The 19,414-nt window shown below is 30.5% G+C and overlaps 2 protein-coding genes across 3 annotated transcripts; one reads left to right on the top strand and one right to left on the bottom strand.

Moving 5' to 3' along the window:
- Positions 1 to 3,355: 3,355 nt before the first annotated feature.
- LOC125220236 lies at positions 3,356 to 4,109 on the bottom strand. The gene is made up of 4 exons (XM_048122398.1): positions 3,998 to 4,109; positions 3,666 to 3,787; positions 3,547 to 3,592; positions 3,356 to 3,474 (listed from the first exon to the last, which is right to left on the bottom strand). The coding sequence occupies exons 1-4, from the start codon at positions 4,092 to 4,094 to the stop codon at positions 3,356 to 3,358; spliced, it is 384 nt and encodes a 127-aa protein (XP_047978355.1). The 5' UTR covers positions 4,095 to 4,109.
- A 3,992-nt stretch (positions 4,110 to 8,101) lies between these two features.
- LOC125223371 (NADH dehydrogenase [ubiquinone] 1 beta subcomplex subunit 7-like) lies at positions 8,102 to 11,125 on the top strand. 2 transcript variants are annotated; one of them, XM_048126493.1, is made up of 2 exons: positions 8,102 to 8,496; positions 10,972 to 11,125. In XM_048126493.1, exon 1 carries the CDS (start codon positions 8,166 to 8,168, stop codon positions 8,457 to 8,459), a length of 294 nt encoding a protein of 97 aa, XP_047982450.1. In that variant the 5' UTR covers positions 8,102 to 8,165; the 3' UTR covers positions 8,460 to 8,496; positions 10,972 to 11,125. The 2 variants fall into 2 exon arrangements, with proteins under 2 accessions (XP_047982450.1, XP_047982449.1); XM_048126492.1 differs by having other exon boundaries at positions 10,968 to 11,125.
- The last annotated feature ends 8,289 nt before the right edge of the window (positions 11,126 to 19,414 follow it).

Genomic DNA, 19,414 nt, shown 5'->3' with positions numbered 1-19,414 from the left:
AAATAACAACTCTACGGAATTATGAGCTGACACAAATCAATTGATTTGCAAATGATACAATATTATTAAAAAAATATAGAAAAAAACATGTGGGCTGCCACATAAAACGTCATTTAGATTTTCTTGGCCTTCCACCTGCACTGCCAGAATCATTGAGATTTTGTGTCAAACATTTTGAAAATAAATAATTTCAATTTCTAACAGCTGTTTCTCAATAATTCTACTTTCCAAGAGAAGTTGACGGCAACTACCTAATTAATTAAAGTATTAATTAAAGCACTAACATAGTGACCACCTAATGTAAATTTTAATTATAACTCTTTTACTAGCCACTTTCTCTATGCAGACAAATTGTATCCATTTTTTCCTACTTTGTATTCTTTTTAGAAAATATATGGATAAGTTTTTGGAGTTCTCCTTAATATTATAACACCTAAAAATTAAATACTACTACGATTTTGATAATGTATCAGTCTTTTGTTGATTGAACATATACATGACCGTATATATAATGGTTCTTTAACTGTTGATTTTTATAATAAGTAGGAGTATTATGATTATTGGCAAATTGAACTGAAATTAACAAAAGAAGAAATTGGGTCTTTTTTACAGATGAAAGTTGAATAGTGGATAGTTTCAGAAGATATTTAGGTGAAATAATTTTTTTTAGGCAATGGTATAATTAGTTATGACTTTAACAAATTTGACCCTGCGAACAAAACGACATACTACTAACCACTATGACTTTAATGCTTATTCTTAATTGTTGCCAGAATTTAATGACAGATCTGGAGTTTGCCATTCTTTCTTTCTTCATTTTGATTTATTCAACATAGGTGAATGATTGTTCATTGGATACATTTTCCAACGAATGGATTTCGTACATAGAATACAGTGATTAACAGCAGTTGTACCTTTTATATGAACTATAGTGGGTGTTTTAATAGGGATATGGAAATGGAATATATATTACTCCCTCTGTCCCACTTTCACGGTCATAGTTAGAGATTTTGTTATTTCGGTTATCTTATAATAAGAGCCCATTTATTCTTATTTATAAATGGTAAGTAATCTCAAATGCCACTAACTCACTTCACTCGCATTCTATTATAATATAAATATAAAAAGTAAACATATATATTTCACTAACTTTTTCAACTGTTTATTATTTACATTTTTAAAACCCGTGCTAACACCAAATATGACTCTATTATGGGACAAATGGAGTATTTGATATAAATAGCTTTCGATAGGCCCTCAATCGCATACTTAATTTTATTGTAACATTGCCTATATATTTTATTACTACTACTATTCACTCGTCCAAAAAAAAAATACTCCATCCATTCACTATTGGGAGTCTCATTTGAGTTCAACAAAAATTTTTAAAAAAATGTGAAGGAAAGTGGGTGTAGAAAGATATTGGAATGTGGAGTTCATTTTTATACATTAGTTTATAATAGAATAGAGGAATAAGTAGAGAAAGGGGGTCTACCTACCATCTATAGTAAAAGTGACCGAATTCCTAATGGGGCAACTAAAATAGCACTCCTAATAGTGGACGAGGGGTAGTGCATACTTAGCTATTCTCAAATCTCAAGTTGTTTCAATTATCTTAACCTTTCTTTTGTGGACATTTATTTGATACTTTACTCTCATGGTCTCATGGATTCTATTAGATTGACAATATCTTAAATTGATAAATGACAACTATGTAAATAATCTATGTTAATTTGATAACAAAAAATATAAGTATGTCAACTACATTTAGTTGATATACAAATGTTTTCATATTGACATTTATAAAGGAATTATTAACATAATTGTGGTTATAAATTTTAAAATAGTTATCAACCGATCATATCCTTCACCCTCATTTTATATAATTTATTTACAAGTACCTTTAAAAGGTACATTAGTTAACACAAAAACAACAAAATAAAGTTTTTTTTCCATTCACAAACTATATTACTAGTACTATCCAACTTTAACTAAAATTTACTATGTTATAACTAGGGTGTGTTAGCTACTTCTAAAATGGATGAAGTATTATGCCTTTTGCCCAGGAGTAAAGAATAAAATTTTTATCCCAATTTTTAAAGAAATATCCGCAAAATGTTTAGAAAGTAAGGGGAAGGGAAAAGCCGTTTTTTTTATATATTAATTTTATACTAATAAAATATGAGTGAAATTAAGTTGGTTGAAAATTAAAAAATAAGACAATTAAGTAATTTTTTTAAAGTGTACCCTTTTGGATACCTTGTGTAGCTTAATTAGTCACATGACTCATCTATGTGCAAGAGACATGGATGAATTCATGGCATAATATAGAAATTTTAAATTTTAATTTCATACCCCAAAGAAAAATTTAAAAATTATAGAAAAAAACAAAAAAAAAAACGAAATTTTTTCCTTGTTTTGACGGTCATTTCAATTTTAAATTTTAAAAATTAAGAAAAAAATTTAAAATAAACAAATATACACAAAACATACTTACGCATAATATCTACACATACTATTTCCCTTCTCTATCTTTTTGAATTATATCTCATTATCTAGCACATCATATAGCCATCGCATTGAAACGCACTAGTACATGGTGGGATCCTCATCTTACCCAAATCTTGCATGAAAATGTGTACATAAATTAATTTATTGTTCCCATCAACCTCTTGTCCGAACTATAGTAATTGTGCCTCCCCTTGTGGGAAAATTCTTGTGAAGGCCACCACAACCTTGCCGGACAGCCCCTAGTCCGTCAGGCGAGACTAGTGGCCGAAAAAGAAAAATCACCCACAGGGTGTCGGACCGGCCGCCGGGGCATTGGGATTCTCTCTTTGGGATATCATTTGCGTGGCACCCCCTTTAAAAAACCCCCCGGCTTCACTAGAGAAAATGGGTATACCACTTTTGCCACCACCCTTTTTTTCCTTTTTTTCGCCACTACCACCTGATACAGTATTTTTCCTTGAGTTATGGAATTAATAAATTTAAAAATAATAATGAATGAATAATTTTGAAGCTGTTGACTTAAATACTCAGTTTCATTTTTTTTAATCTCTCATATGAAAAGATAAATTGATTAGCCGAAAAGCAATACTTAAATAAATAAAAATTTTTTTTGGAATAAGATGTGAAGCAAAGTATATATGCCGACTTTAATTTGTATACGGTCATTCTTTAAAAAAGTCTCTCTCTTTTTTTACTTGTAATTAAAGGACAGTTCTTTGTGAGGAAAAGACAAGTGAGGAAAACTTTGAGGGACAAAAAATTCTTAAGGAAAGAAATCTAAGTCCAACAAAATTAAAAAAGATTGTTAGTAGGGTAATTTGGAGAGATAGAAAAGAAAAAATAGTTACCAGAAGCAAAAAAAATTGGGGTCTATGCAATATGGTTTCCCTTTCTCAGGTGATTCTTTCTGAGAAGAAGAATCGTAGGTTTCCGAAACAGCACCATCTTCAGGGCTTTTCAATTCTGCCACACTTTGTATTTTTAGTTCCAAATTGGAAATTTATAATAATTTGAAAAGTAAAAGAGATGAATTACCGGAAATGGTGTCGAATTCGGTCATCAAATTTGACGTCCAGCAGTTCTGCGCATAATCAATTAAAAATGTTAAAAATGGCAATGCATAATTGCATATGTATGTATTGCCACACAAATACCTTGATGGAGGTGTCGATGGTCCTTCTTCGTTTGGAGGTGAATTGAAAGAGGACATCTTGGAGATATCCGGTGGAGAATTCATCGTCGATAAATGAGGATTGTAGGCTTGATCTCTCCATGTCTGATTAAATTAGGAACAATTAATTTAACGTTGTTGAGTGCATGCGTATTTAAAGACTAAAGAGAGAGTGTTTGTGTGTTTATATAGAATTGTTTGAGTTGCCATGATAGTGTGTGTGAGAGAGAGAAAAGCGAAGTAGGATAGGATAAATTAAAGGTAGAAGAGAGGAAGAAGAAGAAAGGGGAAAAGTGAAGGAAGAAGAATGAATACATTGAGACATGTCTGCGTTGAAAACTCCAAGATTGTGAGCTATGGATGACCTCTGCACATTACCACTGAAAGCTATGGACTCAAGTTCCTCCATCATTCTATCTCTCTTATCTCTCCCTCTCCCTCCTACCTATTATGGAGTAATTTATAGTATATTTATTCAAGACGGCCAAATTGCTTCTTTTAAAATTTGGTAATGTTCTAATAATTGTAATGAGAGATAAATTTTACTTACATAAGTCATGATGACATAAATTGTTGTCCATGTATTTTGATATATTCATGCATTAAGGGAATTAAGTCATTTTCTTCCACAGTTAGACATGGGACATGCTTGACTTCATAAAAGTACATATTGTTTATAGCAACTTCTAAAGGATGACTTATACTATTATCTTAATTTATTACCAATCGCAATATATATATATAGATAAATGTTACTACTACTCTCTCCATCTTACGATAAGAAGAGTCATATTTTGTTATTTTATCATCCACAATAAAAGTTATATTTCACTTCTACCATAAATGATAAATAGGCTTCACATTCCATCAACTTATTTCACTCACATTTTATTATAAAACTAATATATTAAATGAGACTCACATTCCACTAATTTATTCAATCTACTTTTCTTTACATTTCTTAAAACACGCTGCTCAAATTAAATAGGACTTCTATTGTGGACGGAGGAAGTATGTTACGATATCATGCAACCATTATTTATATAAATTGCTCGCATCGCATTTAGACATTTCTTAAAACTCGTACTCCAAATTAAATAGGACTTCTATCGTGGAACGAGGGAGTATGTTACGGATATCATGCAAGCATTATTTATATACATGCTCGCATCGCATTTAGCACATGTTAGCTTAAGTTCTTTTTTGTTTTTTAGTTTAGTTTGATTCCAATAATTTAAAAGTTATCATTAATGTCGTTACTTTTACAAATTTCAAAATAAATAAATACTCAGTATAAGAATAAATAAAAATTATTTTTTATTTAAATTTAGAAAATTAATGGCATCAACAATAAATTTTAGAGTATAATTTTAAAACCAAATAGATAAAATAAAAAATAATACTAACATGAAATAAACAAGAGTGGTATCACATAAGATCATGATGGACACAAATGCAAATTTCAAGGTATTGAAGGCCTTACTAGCTAGGATTATTTTTTAAAATTTATCAAAATTTGATGTAAATTGTTATTGAAAAAACATCTACTGTCAATTATATATATCAGTTAAAAATTATACTCCGCATTTAAATAAAATTTATAAAATATTGAATCACTCTACAACTTTTTTCTACATCCACTCATGCCTAAGACATGCAACATAACATCTCGTTCTATACATATTCATTATAAACATATTCTAATTTCTCATCGTCGTCCTATTAATTATTCATCATCAATGCATATATCCAGTAATTCACTTATAGTATTTATTTAAATTTATATGAATAAATTACTACTACTATTATAAATATTAATGAATTTGGGTAAGAAACGAAATAGATAATCGGCAGTCAACGGCTAGAAAGAAGAGATGATAAAGACGGATATGTTTTCTTGGGATTCGGAAAATATATATGCTTAACTTTTTCATATTTCTGCAAATCTTTATGTGGGGCTACAACATTGGTGGGGTTAAAGTGGGGGACTAAATAATTGCTCTTCTAATCATACCTTGTTTCCATTCCATACAATAAAGTGAAATTTCAAAACCTCTTGTGATACTCTATCTCTATCTCTATTGTATATTTATTCTTGGTTCGAATAATATTATCAACTTTGTTATACTAATATGAAGTTTCGAGGATAAATCATTAATAGTAGTTCTGTTACTAGTATAATTGGACATTGAACAATATCCTACAGTAATTAAAACATGATAATGAATCTATCATTTCAATTACCACGTGGATGCATTTGATTTGCAGAGTTCAAATGTGAATATGTATGAGAGAGAGAGAGTATATATTGACTGCATGGCGATAGGACACAATTCAAATGGGATTTATTTCTTTTGATTAATGGTTTTCCAACTGTTTTCTCCTTTTGTTATTTGATTTTGGCGACTTTTTCTTCACTCCTACCGTGGTGGGCTCACGCCAATCTCATGCTTTTCTTTATCATTTTAATTTCAACATTTGTTGAGAGTATTAGTTATATATGGTCAATATATATCATCATAGCCTTGGTCAAACTTCTTTAAGGCATGTGTGTTTGGACCATGCAATGGTTGTTGTAATAATGTGATCAAAATTGGGAAAACAATGTCCTATTAATTATAATTTCCTTTTTTTGCCCCACATCTCATCTCATATGTATGCAATAATCCATCATTTTATAGTATATAAAAGGTATTCTATGCTAGAGCAATTAACCAAAAATATTTTGATAAAACATGAACTACTATGTGAAATCCATACCTTAATCAAAAGAGACACGTGCAAAACATGTAATGATCGGCAAAAATGGTTGTCTTCACCATTTTCCATCTTCCCTATAGCAATAGATACTGCATTTCAAAACTATTAAGTGAAATAAGGGCAACTGGTGTTGAGTCCTGGACTCGAATGCTATTTTATTAAGCCTAAATGAAATGTTAACAATGGTTTAAGATTGGTAAGACATTATTTAAGCCCATATTTAAACACGAGTTTGGATCTAGATATGAATACTATATTTGAGATATTGAGAGGGTCCCACACAGAATTTTAAATTATTTTTAAAATAAAATATATAGATAAATTAATTCATCAATGATACCTTGGAAGAATCGGTTGGGTCTTCCAATATCAATAGGTTGATTGGTTCGCTTCTTGTATCTTCCAAAAGAAAAAAAGATCTCTGAGAGTTTTTTCCCCTGAATCCGAAAGAGAGTACTTGGGTTCTTCCAATAACTAAAAAGTGTAGCATGCCATGAATCTAAGCGGGGTTCGCGGTGGTGGAGGAACTAGATCGGAAAAAGAGGGATTCTAGTTGTAAGATATCTAATAAATCGTCACTGGAATTGAGATCTTACTCAAAGAGAAAGATATCAAATATTTGGAGTTTCTTTTGTATATTATATGGATAGTCCGATCCGCAAGGACCGTGATTGGGAATTATTTGATCGTCTTTCTTTGAGGAAGAGACGAAATAGAATCAACTTAAATTTGGGCCGCTATTCAAATCTTAGTGAAAACTTGGATTTCTTATCTCATGTCTGCTTGTGAAAAAATACCAATTGAAATGGCTGGTCAACTATTCAATCAAATGATATTGGAGCGGGTTTGATACGGATCATTTGGTAATATTAGACTCACTAATGTCATGTTGTGGTAATATTTTAAGTAAATTATTTTTGTGTACCTAAGTTCAAACATTCCGATTGATATATGTCAAATTCACAATCTTTGGTTGGGTCCAGTTGGAAAATCCATTGGACCCGAAATATACTTGTCTTGGAAAGTTAATACTTATTTGATTGCTGTCCATGCTCTAGAGGATTAGACTATGTCTCAAAAGACTCAATTTCATAACTCACTCTGTTTTGTATTATGAAAAAAAGTAATAACCTTATTAATAATTATAATATTAAATCTCAACAATTATTAAATGATGATAAAATTGGGAGAATGCTATAATTATATACTTCAATTTCAATGTCCAATTTATCTAGGATACTGTACCATTTAAATTAATTTCAATAGTATAATTTGAAAAGAAACCAATTAAGAGTGACAAGTGAAAATAAACCGTACCCAACATTGAGTTCAAGTTGGTTCGATTTCGAATTTCATTATGTTCAGCTTTAAAAAACAATTTGAACATTTTCGAAAATAAAATGGGAAAAAATGTTATATTGTGTTTCTTCTATCATCGTAAATTTGTTAAATCACGACAACTAAAATTTGGCCATCAAATTTACGAAATTTTTTAGCTTCGTGGTTTTAAATTTCAGATCAAATCATTATGAAATTCATAAGAAATGAAAAGCACTCCAAATTGAACTCACATGTAAAAATGAATAAAGGGGGAAAAAAGAAGAAGCTTCTTAAATTTCCCAGACAAAACAATATCAGGGAACCCTAACATACAAAATCAATTCAAAATTGAAAATTCCCCAAATCTAAGAAGTCAGAATTCACCGTCCGATTCATTCATTCAATGGAGGCTCCGGGCTCATCGAAGAAGATGATAGCGACGCAGGAGGAGATGGTTGAGGCCAAAGTGCCGCTGGCGTACAGAGACCAATGCGCCCATCTGCTCATCCCCCTCAACAAATGCCGTCAGGCGGAGCTCTACCTTCCCTGGAAGTGCGGCTCCGAGCGCCACATCTACGAGAAGTGCGAGTACGAGCTCGTCATGGAACGGATGCTCCAGATGCAGAAGATCCGCGAGCGCGAAGCCCAGTCGAAGTCGCAGCCCATTCCCCTAATCCCCAAAACCGCCAATGCTTGATTCCACATTTTGATGATGATGAATGATCCTTTTCAAGGTCAGTTTTAGCAGGTTACTTGATGATCTTGTGGTTTTTTGGCTTCTTCCTATTTGTGCGTTCTTTCAATGGAATAGAATCTGCAACTTTGAAGCATGATTCTTTTTTCTGTTGACCCTGTTTGGATCTTGTATTTGAAGATAATCGAACGCATTGTATATGTGTCAATGTATATACGTATCCTGAAAGAGCTTGTTGAAATTAACCTAGAATTAAGTTCGTGATCCTTCATAACGGCATATATGATTGAAGTTCATTGAATTGTTTATATTGATGCATGGTAAATATGTGTGAATTTTGGGAAATTCTATACATTGTTGAGTGATTTATTTTTGCATCTGTATCTGCCTGAATTTGATGTTTATGTCTTTGGAGAAAATTAGAACGCTTAAGAGGTAATGCTATGAAAGAGGATCATATCGCATTTGTATGCCAAACATTGTTCTTGAAGTATGGCATGTTGTCCTCTGTTTTTAGGCTTCAGGGATGACTTCGATTAGTAATATGGATGATTGAGATTTTAGAATACATTAGAAATAGAGTTCAGTGAAATTCTGTGATACATAATGTATCTTAAATTTTTGGATGACTACAAAATGGGGTATGATATTCAGAGCAACTCTTTTGCAATAATTTTGAATTGAGAAGTGAGTGATTGGTAGATGCATATCTGCCTATCTGGTCAAATTATTTAGCTCCTTTTCACAAGGGCCTTTTGGTCAAATTACTTAGCTCCTTTTCACAAGGGCCTCTGTGATCATTTATAAACCAATAATTAGAGTTCATTGTCATCTGGATAAGGATTGAAGAAAATTAGTTTCGTTGGCTGCAAGGATTTACCAATATACCTATTATCATCAATATCCTGCTAGTTCGTTAAATTAGGCCTTGGGTGGGTCAGGCCTTCATTCTGGGAACCCTACGGTCTGTTTTTCTTTTGAATTCAAGTTTAGTTGTTAGGTTGTTCCAAGCATGGCACACTTGGATTGAGTTTGTACTTCGTTTCACTGCTAGTATTGTTAGTCAAGTTTCATTAATCCAGTGTCTATTCCTTTTGACCATTACTGAACCAGTACCACCGTGTGTCAATAACTCTGTCAGTCTGTTGCACCTTTTCTTCTCATACTGTACAAGAGCTGTACTTCCTTTGTCCTCAGTAGTAGAGCGTTCTTTGGGCAAAAATTTAAGAAAATTGTGTTAAGTGGGTTAAAGAGAGTAGAGAAAGGGTAAAAAGAAGAAGAAAGTAAGAGAGGAGATGTGTTGCTTTTTTTCCTAAAAAGGAAATGACTTAGCTCTAGTGGGACAGCCCAAAAGAATACGATTCAGTAGGGACGGAGGGAGTAATGTTTGTCTTAGTCAATAGCCATTAACTAAGAAAAACTTATGTAGAGCACCAGGCTGCTGGTTAAAATTCATTTCCTGAACTGCCATCTATTGCATCCAATTCATCGCTGCTATCTAGTATCTACTGATTTTAAACACTCTGTGTTCAGGTTAGTTATTGGTGTATAGCTAGGGCTGGAAATTTATGTAACTGTGTTAGTGTGTTGTGTAACATGTGTCGACCACACTATAAGCACATCCCCTATATCAACACAATTTGCTGTCTGTTAAGCTTAAGTGTTAATGACTTAGATACAAACATTTTTGTGTTGATATGACACTACACAATATGAAACAGTTATAAACTAATTAGATTTAAAATTTAATAGTAATAAAATAAATCCATATTATTGAATCTCTAACTGGTTGATGATTTAAAGGATAGAAGCAGGCAGTAACATGCTATGTTCCAAGTAAAGTCTGTTGCAGCTTTAACATAAGACCAGCATCCGTCGTGGATGATGTTTTTCAACTTCGTATAGGAACTAGATATTACATATGCTAGAAACAACTTTGTCCGTCTCTTGATGAATATCGACATGTTTCTCTCCTGATGAATTTGAGTTTGAAGAGCAAAATTACCTGGTCTCCACTACAACTGGATTTTACCCTGGCAAATCGCACTCATCTGTGTTAAAGAAATAATGTAGATGACATAGAAGTGTACAAAAGTCCAGTACACTTTCTTCTCTTGGCGACATACAAACAACCAGTTGAGAGTATCCTTTCTCCTTTTAATGGGAAACAAGCATTTCCATGTCATGGATTGATTTTCCTCTTCCCATGGTTGGCTAGATATCATTCCAAGTTCACTAACCAAAGCTTGATAAAGGTAAAAACTAGATGACAGAGATCAAAATTCTGGTGATAAACTGAGGATTACTTCCTTCCGGTATTGAAATAAGCTTGTTTGTATTGAAACATCTCTGTTGGCATGCATGCTTGCCTGGTTTTTGTCATCTTCTTTCCACATTGCACCAATGATTTACATGATTTCATATTTGGGCTGCAACCTCTTCGCATTAAATATATTTCCCATGGTTGCTTATTTCTAACGAATTACTCATCAGCTTTTACATGTCACATAGGAAGAAGCTGGAAGTATTGACAGTGGCAGAATGTGGTCCGAGTTTCACCAGAACTTTTCCCTGTTAAATTGTAAAGGGAAGTGGAATTTATAACTTTGGTTTTCTCAAGGTACACCAGTCTGTAATAAATAACGCATCTGATTGTGTTCCATGTTTACTATTTTCCAGTCTTTTACCCAAAATATCCATGAAACGAATGTGTTTTACTTCTAAATGTTGCAGTTTCATATTCAAGCTTTTAAAAGAATTAGATGGTGCGTTTGCTTGTTTTGATACTACTGCTATACATCAATGTATACTTTTATTCAATTGATTAGATGAATAGATATAATTACTAGTACTATGAATTAATGCTTTTCAGCTGTTGTTCAATGTTGAGTGGTTGCTTGCCATCACAAAAACATAAGCAAAAAATTCTATAAACACAGAAAATGGCCGACACATAAATTTTTGCACAAATGTGACATCGAATAAATGCACAATGAATAGTTGCACAAAATAGATTGGAGCACTGTCTATTTGTTTTCCAATTTTATGTTGGCCCACTTCAATGGGGCAGCCACATTATTATTTCACTGTAAACCTTTTGGGCAGACTTTGTATCTCAAGGACAAGAAGCAAAACAATTGAACTTTTAAATCATTATATAATAAAGGTTTACAAAATTATGTACTCCTATTCATTTTCTGGCAATTAATATTCTTGGCCTAAATTGTACCTCCTATCCCATTTTGGGTTAGGTTGATCAGTCCTAATAATTGTAAAGAAAAATTGGTAGAAAAGATAGTGAAATGTGTGTCACTTTATTACAATTAAAATAAGATGAATGGAATGTGATGCCTATTAGTTATGGAATATTTTAATGGAACTCCTAGTGGAACTGATAAAAATAAAAATCATGACTCCTAAAATGGGAGAAGAGAGTATGACAGGGTTAATATGGATATTCTGTATAATGCAAGAACAAACAAGTATGAGCCCAAGGTAATTTAAGATTAAACTAATACTCCTCCTAAACTAGTTCCTTTGATGGACAACAATTATTTTAAAAAGAAGTTAGTAAAATAGAAGAAATAATGAGAAAAAGTGGTTAAGTAAAGAAGGATAAAAAGTTATTGGAGAGAGAAGGACAAAAAAGTACTAGTTAAATAGGAAAGAGCGAAAAGAAAAAGTGAATAAATGGTAGTACTAGTATATATAGGGTAGTGATAAAATGCTGGCTTATATATATGTATGTACTCAAAACTTCTTAACACAGTTTCAACACACTTTAAATATAATATCAATCACAGTCGTAAAATTTCAAGATTTTAATGTCAGCACTTGATATCAATATGACTCTCCAATATAACGTCGATCATTGACTACCGTTTGAAATTATGTTGACATTTTCTTGTTGATGCTTTTTATGATCTGTTGATATTTTCTAAAGGTGCAGATCTTAGTTTTGAGTTTTTACAATATTTAGAGTTTTCATTTGATCACATCCCAGTATATATAAGTTGTAAATAAGTACTCCTTCCGTCTCACTAAAGATGTCACACTTGTGGAACAACACGTAATTTTAGGAGATTTTGTTTTGTAGTATGATAAATAGAGAGAGAAAATATAATTTTTATATTCATGTGAGAGAGATATTTTTTTCAAAAAGAAGAAATGTGACATCTTTTAGTGGGACGGATGGAGTAAGAATATAAAAAGTTGATAGTTTTAGTCTTTTAGAGATTGTTAGATTGTTTTTAATTTTTTTGTGAGACCATTTATCGCGAACACTCAAATAGAAAGATGAGAATGTTTTTTTTGAAAGAACCAAAATATAAAGATAAGACTATTTTTTTTTGGACGTAAGAAATATTTTATGTTAAGTTGTTGTTTGTTGATAAAATATATAAAATAAAGATGAAATTAGTTTACCATTTGACTGACGAGATTATTTATATGTAAATTTACGTTCTCATCCTCCAATTTTTTCACTCGCTTTGGTACCAAAATCAACACCATAATTAAAATCAAACATCACTAGCTAAAATAAATAAACCTAGTCGACCAAACTCAGTATCAAAATAAAGAAACATGAATGAAACAATAAAATCAAACACCAATCCATCAAAACAAAGTCGGATCTGGTGTTACAGAATGGGCAAAGAAAGCTTTGGTCACAGCCTGGCTGCAAATCAAGGTTACATACTATGACTATCTATGAACATGCCATCTTTGTCGTCTCGCCAAGATACATGTTAACTTTTTCTATGATCATAAACTTGCTCAGAAACAAAGTGATTTTGCTTTTATATATACATAGATAATTCTTTCACTTTCTTTTTTTCATTTTTTTAGATTGATATTTTGGTGGGATAAAAAAACTGATGCTAGATTTCCAATTCCCAAGTTTAACCTTTGTCTTCTTTAAATACTCCATCCCGTCTACAATGAATGTCTTCACTTTGTTACGTGCTTTAAGAAATATAAAAAGAATGTGTGAAAAAAACTACTGGAATATAGACCGTACTTATATATACTATATATATATATATTAGTTTTATAAAAAAATATAAAAAAATATAAGGTCAGTTATCAAAACTGGTACTCCCTCTGTTCTAATGTAATTGAGTTATTATTTAATTTCTATTATTTTATTCTCTTTTCTAATTTATTTCCTCTCCATTTATCTACTCTACTCCTTTTTCTTACTTATTGCAATCTACTTACTATTGCAATCTACTTACTGTACATCCATTCCTTAATATGCAAAAAAAGAAAGTTTAAACCCTGATGGGACGAGTGAGAAAAATTAAATAAGATATTTAATATTAATGGACAATCCAACTTATCAATGTTAGATAGTTAATATATAGTGGACATAAAGTACAAATTGAATAAGGAAGATCCAAAAAAAGAAGATAAACAGTAGTATTACCCATTTGAAGAATAGGTTCAATTGAAATTTTTGAGATGATAGGGAGGTGATGTATGACTGCAAGAGGAATTTGTTTATTTCTTTGAAATAATTTATAATTTCTCTAATCCTCATACATTTTATTCAATAATATTGCTATCCGCATTACATATAAAAAATTTATTGTGAAAACTAAAATGAATAGTACTATCCATAGCATATACTACTAGCATAGTTTGTAGCTGTATCAAATCTTCATCAAATCAATGAATAACTGTATATGGGTAGTCCAAAAAATGGCATATAGCATTGTTTGGCCTTTAATAGCATTATATATAAAATACTGTATTAAAGGTCTGGCCATAAACTGATATTCTGGTGTATACAAATATATTTACAAATTTCAACATTTTACATGATATTTTAAATATCAGTAATATATTTTGTTCGGTTTATTTGAAGTTAATATGTACTATACTAGTTATCAAAATTCATGACATTTTAATGGAAAAGGCACAAAACCAAGATTTTCCTACCATTTTACGAAGTGTGTCTTATTCAACGGGATGAGATCCCCTGCTGTTTTGGAAATCATAGCACATTTTGCTGTGCTTAAAACGCAGACATTAAGAAGCAAAACGACACGTATGATACTTATTCCATTCTCTCTCTTTTTCTTTTTATATGTATATTTTCATTCTTCTTGTGCTGTTTTTTATACACACAATATTAAACATATAGTAGTATTAATAAAACATTAATAATGATTATCATGAAATAAATGCTCGGTTCATAAGTATTCGAAATTGAATGAAAAACATATGCCTTAATTTAATTTTAAACGTTAATTATACTATAAAATAATTAACAATGAAAGTAATTAAAAATAAGGATAACAGATTTTTGAAATAATAATTTTATTTCTGTAATGATGATTATAAATTATGCTTGCATTTTATAATACTTTTTATTTACAATATAAAGTAATGAAAGATAAGAATGAAAATATGCATATTAAAAGAAAAAGAGAGAGAATGGAATAAGTATCACATGTGTCGTTTTACTCCTTAATGTCTGCGTTTTAAGCACAGCAAATTGTGCGGTGATTTCCAAAACAGCAGGGGATCTCATCCCCTTATTCAACACCCATTCACTTGCAATTTCAAATAGTATGATATATTTAATGCTTCAGGAGTATTTTATTTCAATATCGACAAATAGTGTTTGTATATTTATGAACAGATGTTCTAAACTTCACCCATAAAGAAAACCTATACATCAGTCACCTGACATTTAATCATGAATAGAGTTAACCATGCAAAGTAAGTGTATCTGTCTATATATAAGTATGACTTTTTTTTTTCTAAAATAAAGCACAGTGTAATATATTCCTATGCAAACTATATTAATTAGATAGTAAAATAACACAACTATTTGAGAAAGGAGAACAGGAAAATGGTTGAGAAGCAGTAGCATTGAAAATCAAATACAATTTGACACTATTATTTATAATTAACTCTTCCGCACTTGATTTGCCATAAACAACAAGAATTCAACCAACATTTTTTTATTTCCAAGGTTTGAATATTTTTCTCAACTCAAGTATTTAACTTAATAATATTATTCCAAGTATTCAATTCCCCATATTAATTACTCGACGCTAGCAATTAAAATAGAATCAATAATTTGATTTGTGTAATTGAATAGGTGAAATAATTAAAGTTAAATGAATATCTGAACAGTATACTGAAAAGGGTAAAAAATGAATAATACTACAACCGGCGGGCTCGACGGTCAAGCCATGTAAAATGTAGGCTACCATGCCTACATTTCCAACCCTATTTGAAATTGACATCACTAGCTAGGTCAACACTCTCATGATACTAACTTCTTTCTCATCATTGACTTAACTACCCCCTCCTCCGTTCTTTGTTAAGAATCTCATTTAAATTTGACACATAATTTAAAAAATACGAAAGAAATTGAGTGAAAAATATAGTGGAATGATAAACCTATTTTTATATATTAATTTTATAAAAAATGTAAACAAAATGATTTGGTGAAAAGTGGGGTTAACCTATCGTTTATAGTAAAAATGAACTGAAACTTCTAATTACGAAAGAACTAAAATGGTCAACTACGACTCCTAAAAACAAAAGTTTTAATGTAGGGAGTAAGAAATAAGAAGAAAAGGTGAATAAAATACAAGAGATAAAAATAATACTACATGCATAATTGGTATGCGTGAGAGAGAATTAGAGAAAAGGTAACTAGAATATTGTTAATAATTTGTGACATATTGTCCATTTTTTGATGATTCTATTTTTTATGGGCATTCATAAAAGGAAAAATGAGATTTATCGTAGATGAATAAAATATTATTTCTCATTTGATTATCTCTTTAAAAGGAGATGAATATATCTTCCTATTAAAACGTAGTAGTGAATTTTTCAAACGAAGAAAGTAAATTAGAATTTATATACATATAAAAGTAACAATTATATTTGGTAACCATTTGTATAGAAAAAAGGTAAATATACATCTTCAAATCTGAAAAATATATAATACCTTTTCCAATATTCATCCCATTATCAGGGTTAAAAAATAAAGGATAAGTGTAGTGGTTATTTCTATTTAACTCCTCCTCGAAGATGCTTTTTGTAATTATTTCATATACATTCCTAGACATTGTTGATAATATTACATGCATGACTAGACATATTATATTAGTTAATACTCCCTTCGTCCCACAAAAATTATCTCACTTTGACCGAGCACGAGTTTTAATAAATGTAATGAAAAGAAAGTTGAAAACGTTAGTTGAATGTGAATCCTACTTTTATATAGTATTATTTTTATAATAGAATGTGAGTAGAGATAAGTTAGAAGAATATATGGTCCACTATAAAAAATGTTAAAAAATGAAATGGGATGAATTTTATGGGATGGATGAAAATGGAAAAGTTAGAACAATTCTTGTGGGACGGATAGAGAATGAGTAGTACCAGTAGGATGAATTTGAGGGGAAAATTAAGCTCAACTTGTCATTTTACTAATGCATGAAACCCTATAAGCTAAATCTTCATTTTCAAGCCTTTTTACATGCTCCTTTCGTCCCACAATAAGAGTCACATTTTACTATTTTGGTCTATTTCACAATAAGAGTCACATTTCACTTTTATCATAAATAGTACGGAGTAAATAGATTTCACATTCCTCTAACTCACTCACACCACATACTATCTACTGTAATATTATAAAACTAAGAGTATAAAAAGAAGTGGACCTTATATTCCACTAATTTTTTCAACTCACTATTTTTTATATTTTTTAAAACCCGTATTCATACCAAGTGTAATTCCTACGGTGGAACAAAGGGAATACTCAACAATCCGCTTTTTCATACACAATTTTCCTAGTGGTGTGGTATCTATTGTTGCAATTTACAATTACAACTTTCATAAACAATTGAATATGGCAATTATTGAGATATATTAGTACGGAGAACATCCTAAAATTCTTAATTTCTTTTTTTTTTTTTGAAAATTATTAGATTTATTAACTTATTATGTAACTGTTACCGAGAGATCATACATCTATACTATGGGGGTGTTCGATTGGCAAGACTAAATCTCATGATTAAATATGTATCATGTTTGGTTCATAAGATTGACCCCTCAACTTAATCATAGATGGATAGTCTCATGATAATTAGTCATAGCCTCCCCCTCCAACTAAAATAATCCTACAACTTAATCCTAGATGGATAGTCACATGATTATTAGTGATGACAACCGAACACCACCTATATGTACTCCGTATTTGATATCTTCATGAACTTTGGCAGAATATTATGCAAATTGCGAAGCAATAATGACGTCATATATTTAATTGTAGGAGTACTACTTAGCTAGAAAATTGAAAAATGAATACAGAGATATAGAGAGAGACATGAAACCTGATGCGTGCAAGAATTGCCTGAAGATAGGAGGACAGAAAGAGTAGGAGAGATTTGGCAAAAAAAATGGAAATGCAATTGGTTGATGAATGGTAAATACAGAGAATAATTAAGAGGAAAGACAAAAGGCATTACAGAGAGTAATAAATTAATAGTAGTACTACTGTATCTTCTGCAGTTTTCTTGGACATATTTATCATTTTCTGATAGAATTTCCCATCATTCTTTCTGCCACGCCCTATTTAATGCCACTTTGGCCCCCACCCCCATTATTCATTTTTTTACTCAAAACATTTCACCATTTATCTTAATCACCTGATCAATACCAATATTAATTAGTACAAGTATAATGTTTAAGCTATTAAACGTCTAAATTTAATGTACTCTTTTCTTTTAACAATGAAAATTTAAAAATACTAGTACTACTATATATAGTGAGTTAAATAATATTAAAGCAAAGTAAAAATATGTAATGAGAAAGTTTTGTTAAAGAGAATAAAATAAAAAATAAAGTAAAGGAGAATTAAATTCTATCATTTCTATGTAATTAGTTAAAGTCCATTTCTATGCTAGTTGTATTTGAGAATTGAAAGTCACGTGCAAAGTCAAAATAATGGATAGTTTTGTGTCTAGATTTATTAATCCAAATGAAAAATATGTTGCTGAGTTAACTTGAATTCAAAATGAAAAATATGTTGCTGTGTATAAAATTTGCGTTGGTTACTTATTTTTGTTTACATATTCTGTTCTCTTTTCGAGTGCGGATGTTTATATGTTTAGAAATTTGAACTCTTATACTTTTTGTCATTCACTTTATTTAATACTCCACGTACTAGAAAGAAGAAAATATAATTAAATAGAAAAATTCAACATATTAATCTATTCATAAAATAATATTCGTATTTTAACATTTATTACATTTATGAATTGAAATTTCATTTTTTGACATTCATGAATTGATATTTCATTTATATAGACCCTATACTTCCTAAATACATTATATATAAAATTATACATAAAAAATGAGACTCTCATCAATTTTTTTTATCCATTTTTCTTTGTATTTCATAAAAAAGCATTTAGTGAGGTGAGATTTTAAATCGCTGTCAAACTGAATATTTAATATGCGGCGATATATACTACTACTTTCTTCGTCCATTAAAAATGCTATGTTTATTTTTTTATGATGTCTTATAAAAAGCGATATATTTCTTAAAATGAAAATAACGTCGATCTCTATTCGGTCTATTTTATTTAACTTTTTTTCATAAAATTACATTATACATAAATTACATACCGCAAAAATAAATACTCCCTCTATCCCAACTAAGTTTAGTCATATTTCTCTTTGGTATGTCCTAATTAAGGTGTGTCATTTCCTTTTTTAACGAAAAACAAAACATACAATTACTCTTACTTTATTCTATTATATCTACTTTATTCTCTTTTTATCATTCTTATTTTATTCTTCTCTCCTACTTTTTAACATAATTTCTTAATATTTGTATCCAAAAGTTATATCTTAATTTAGTTGAGACGGAGCGGGTACTAATTATTTCACATTTAGTGAGATGAATATGTTTGTTAGTTAAT

The sequence above is a fragment of the Salvia hispanica genome, chromosome 4 (genome assembly GCF_023119035.1).
Source record: "Salvia hispanica cultivar TCC Black 2014 chromosome 4, UniMelb_Shisp_WGS_1.0, whole genome shotgun sequence".
NCBI lineage: Eukaryota > Viridiplantae > Streptophyta > Magnoliopsida > Lamiales > Lamiaceae > Salvia > Salvia hispanica.
The sequence above is the reverse complement of the archived record's forward strand: the minus strand, read 5'-3'. Positions and strand labels throughout refer to the sequence as shown.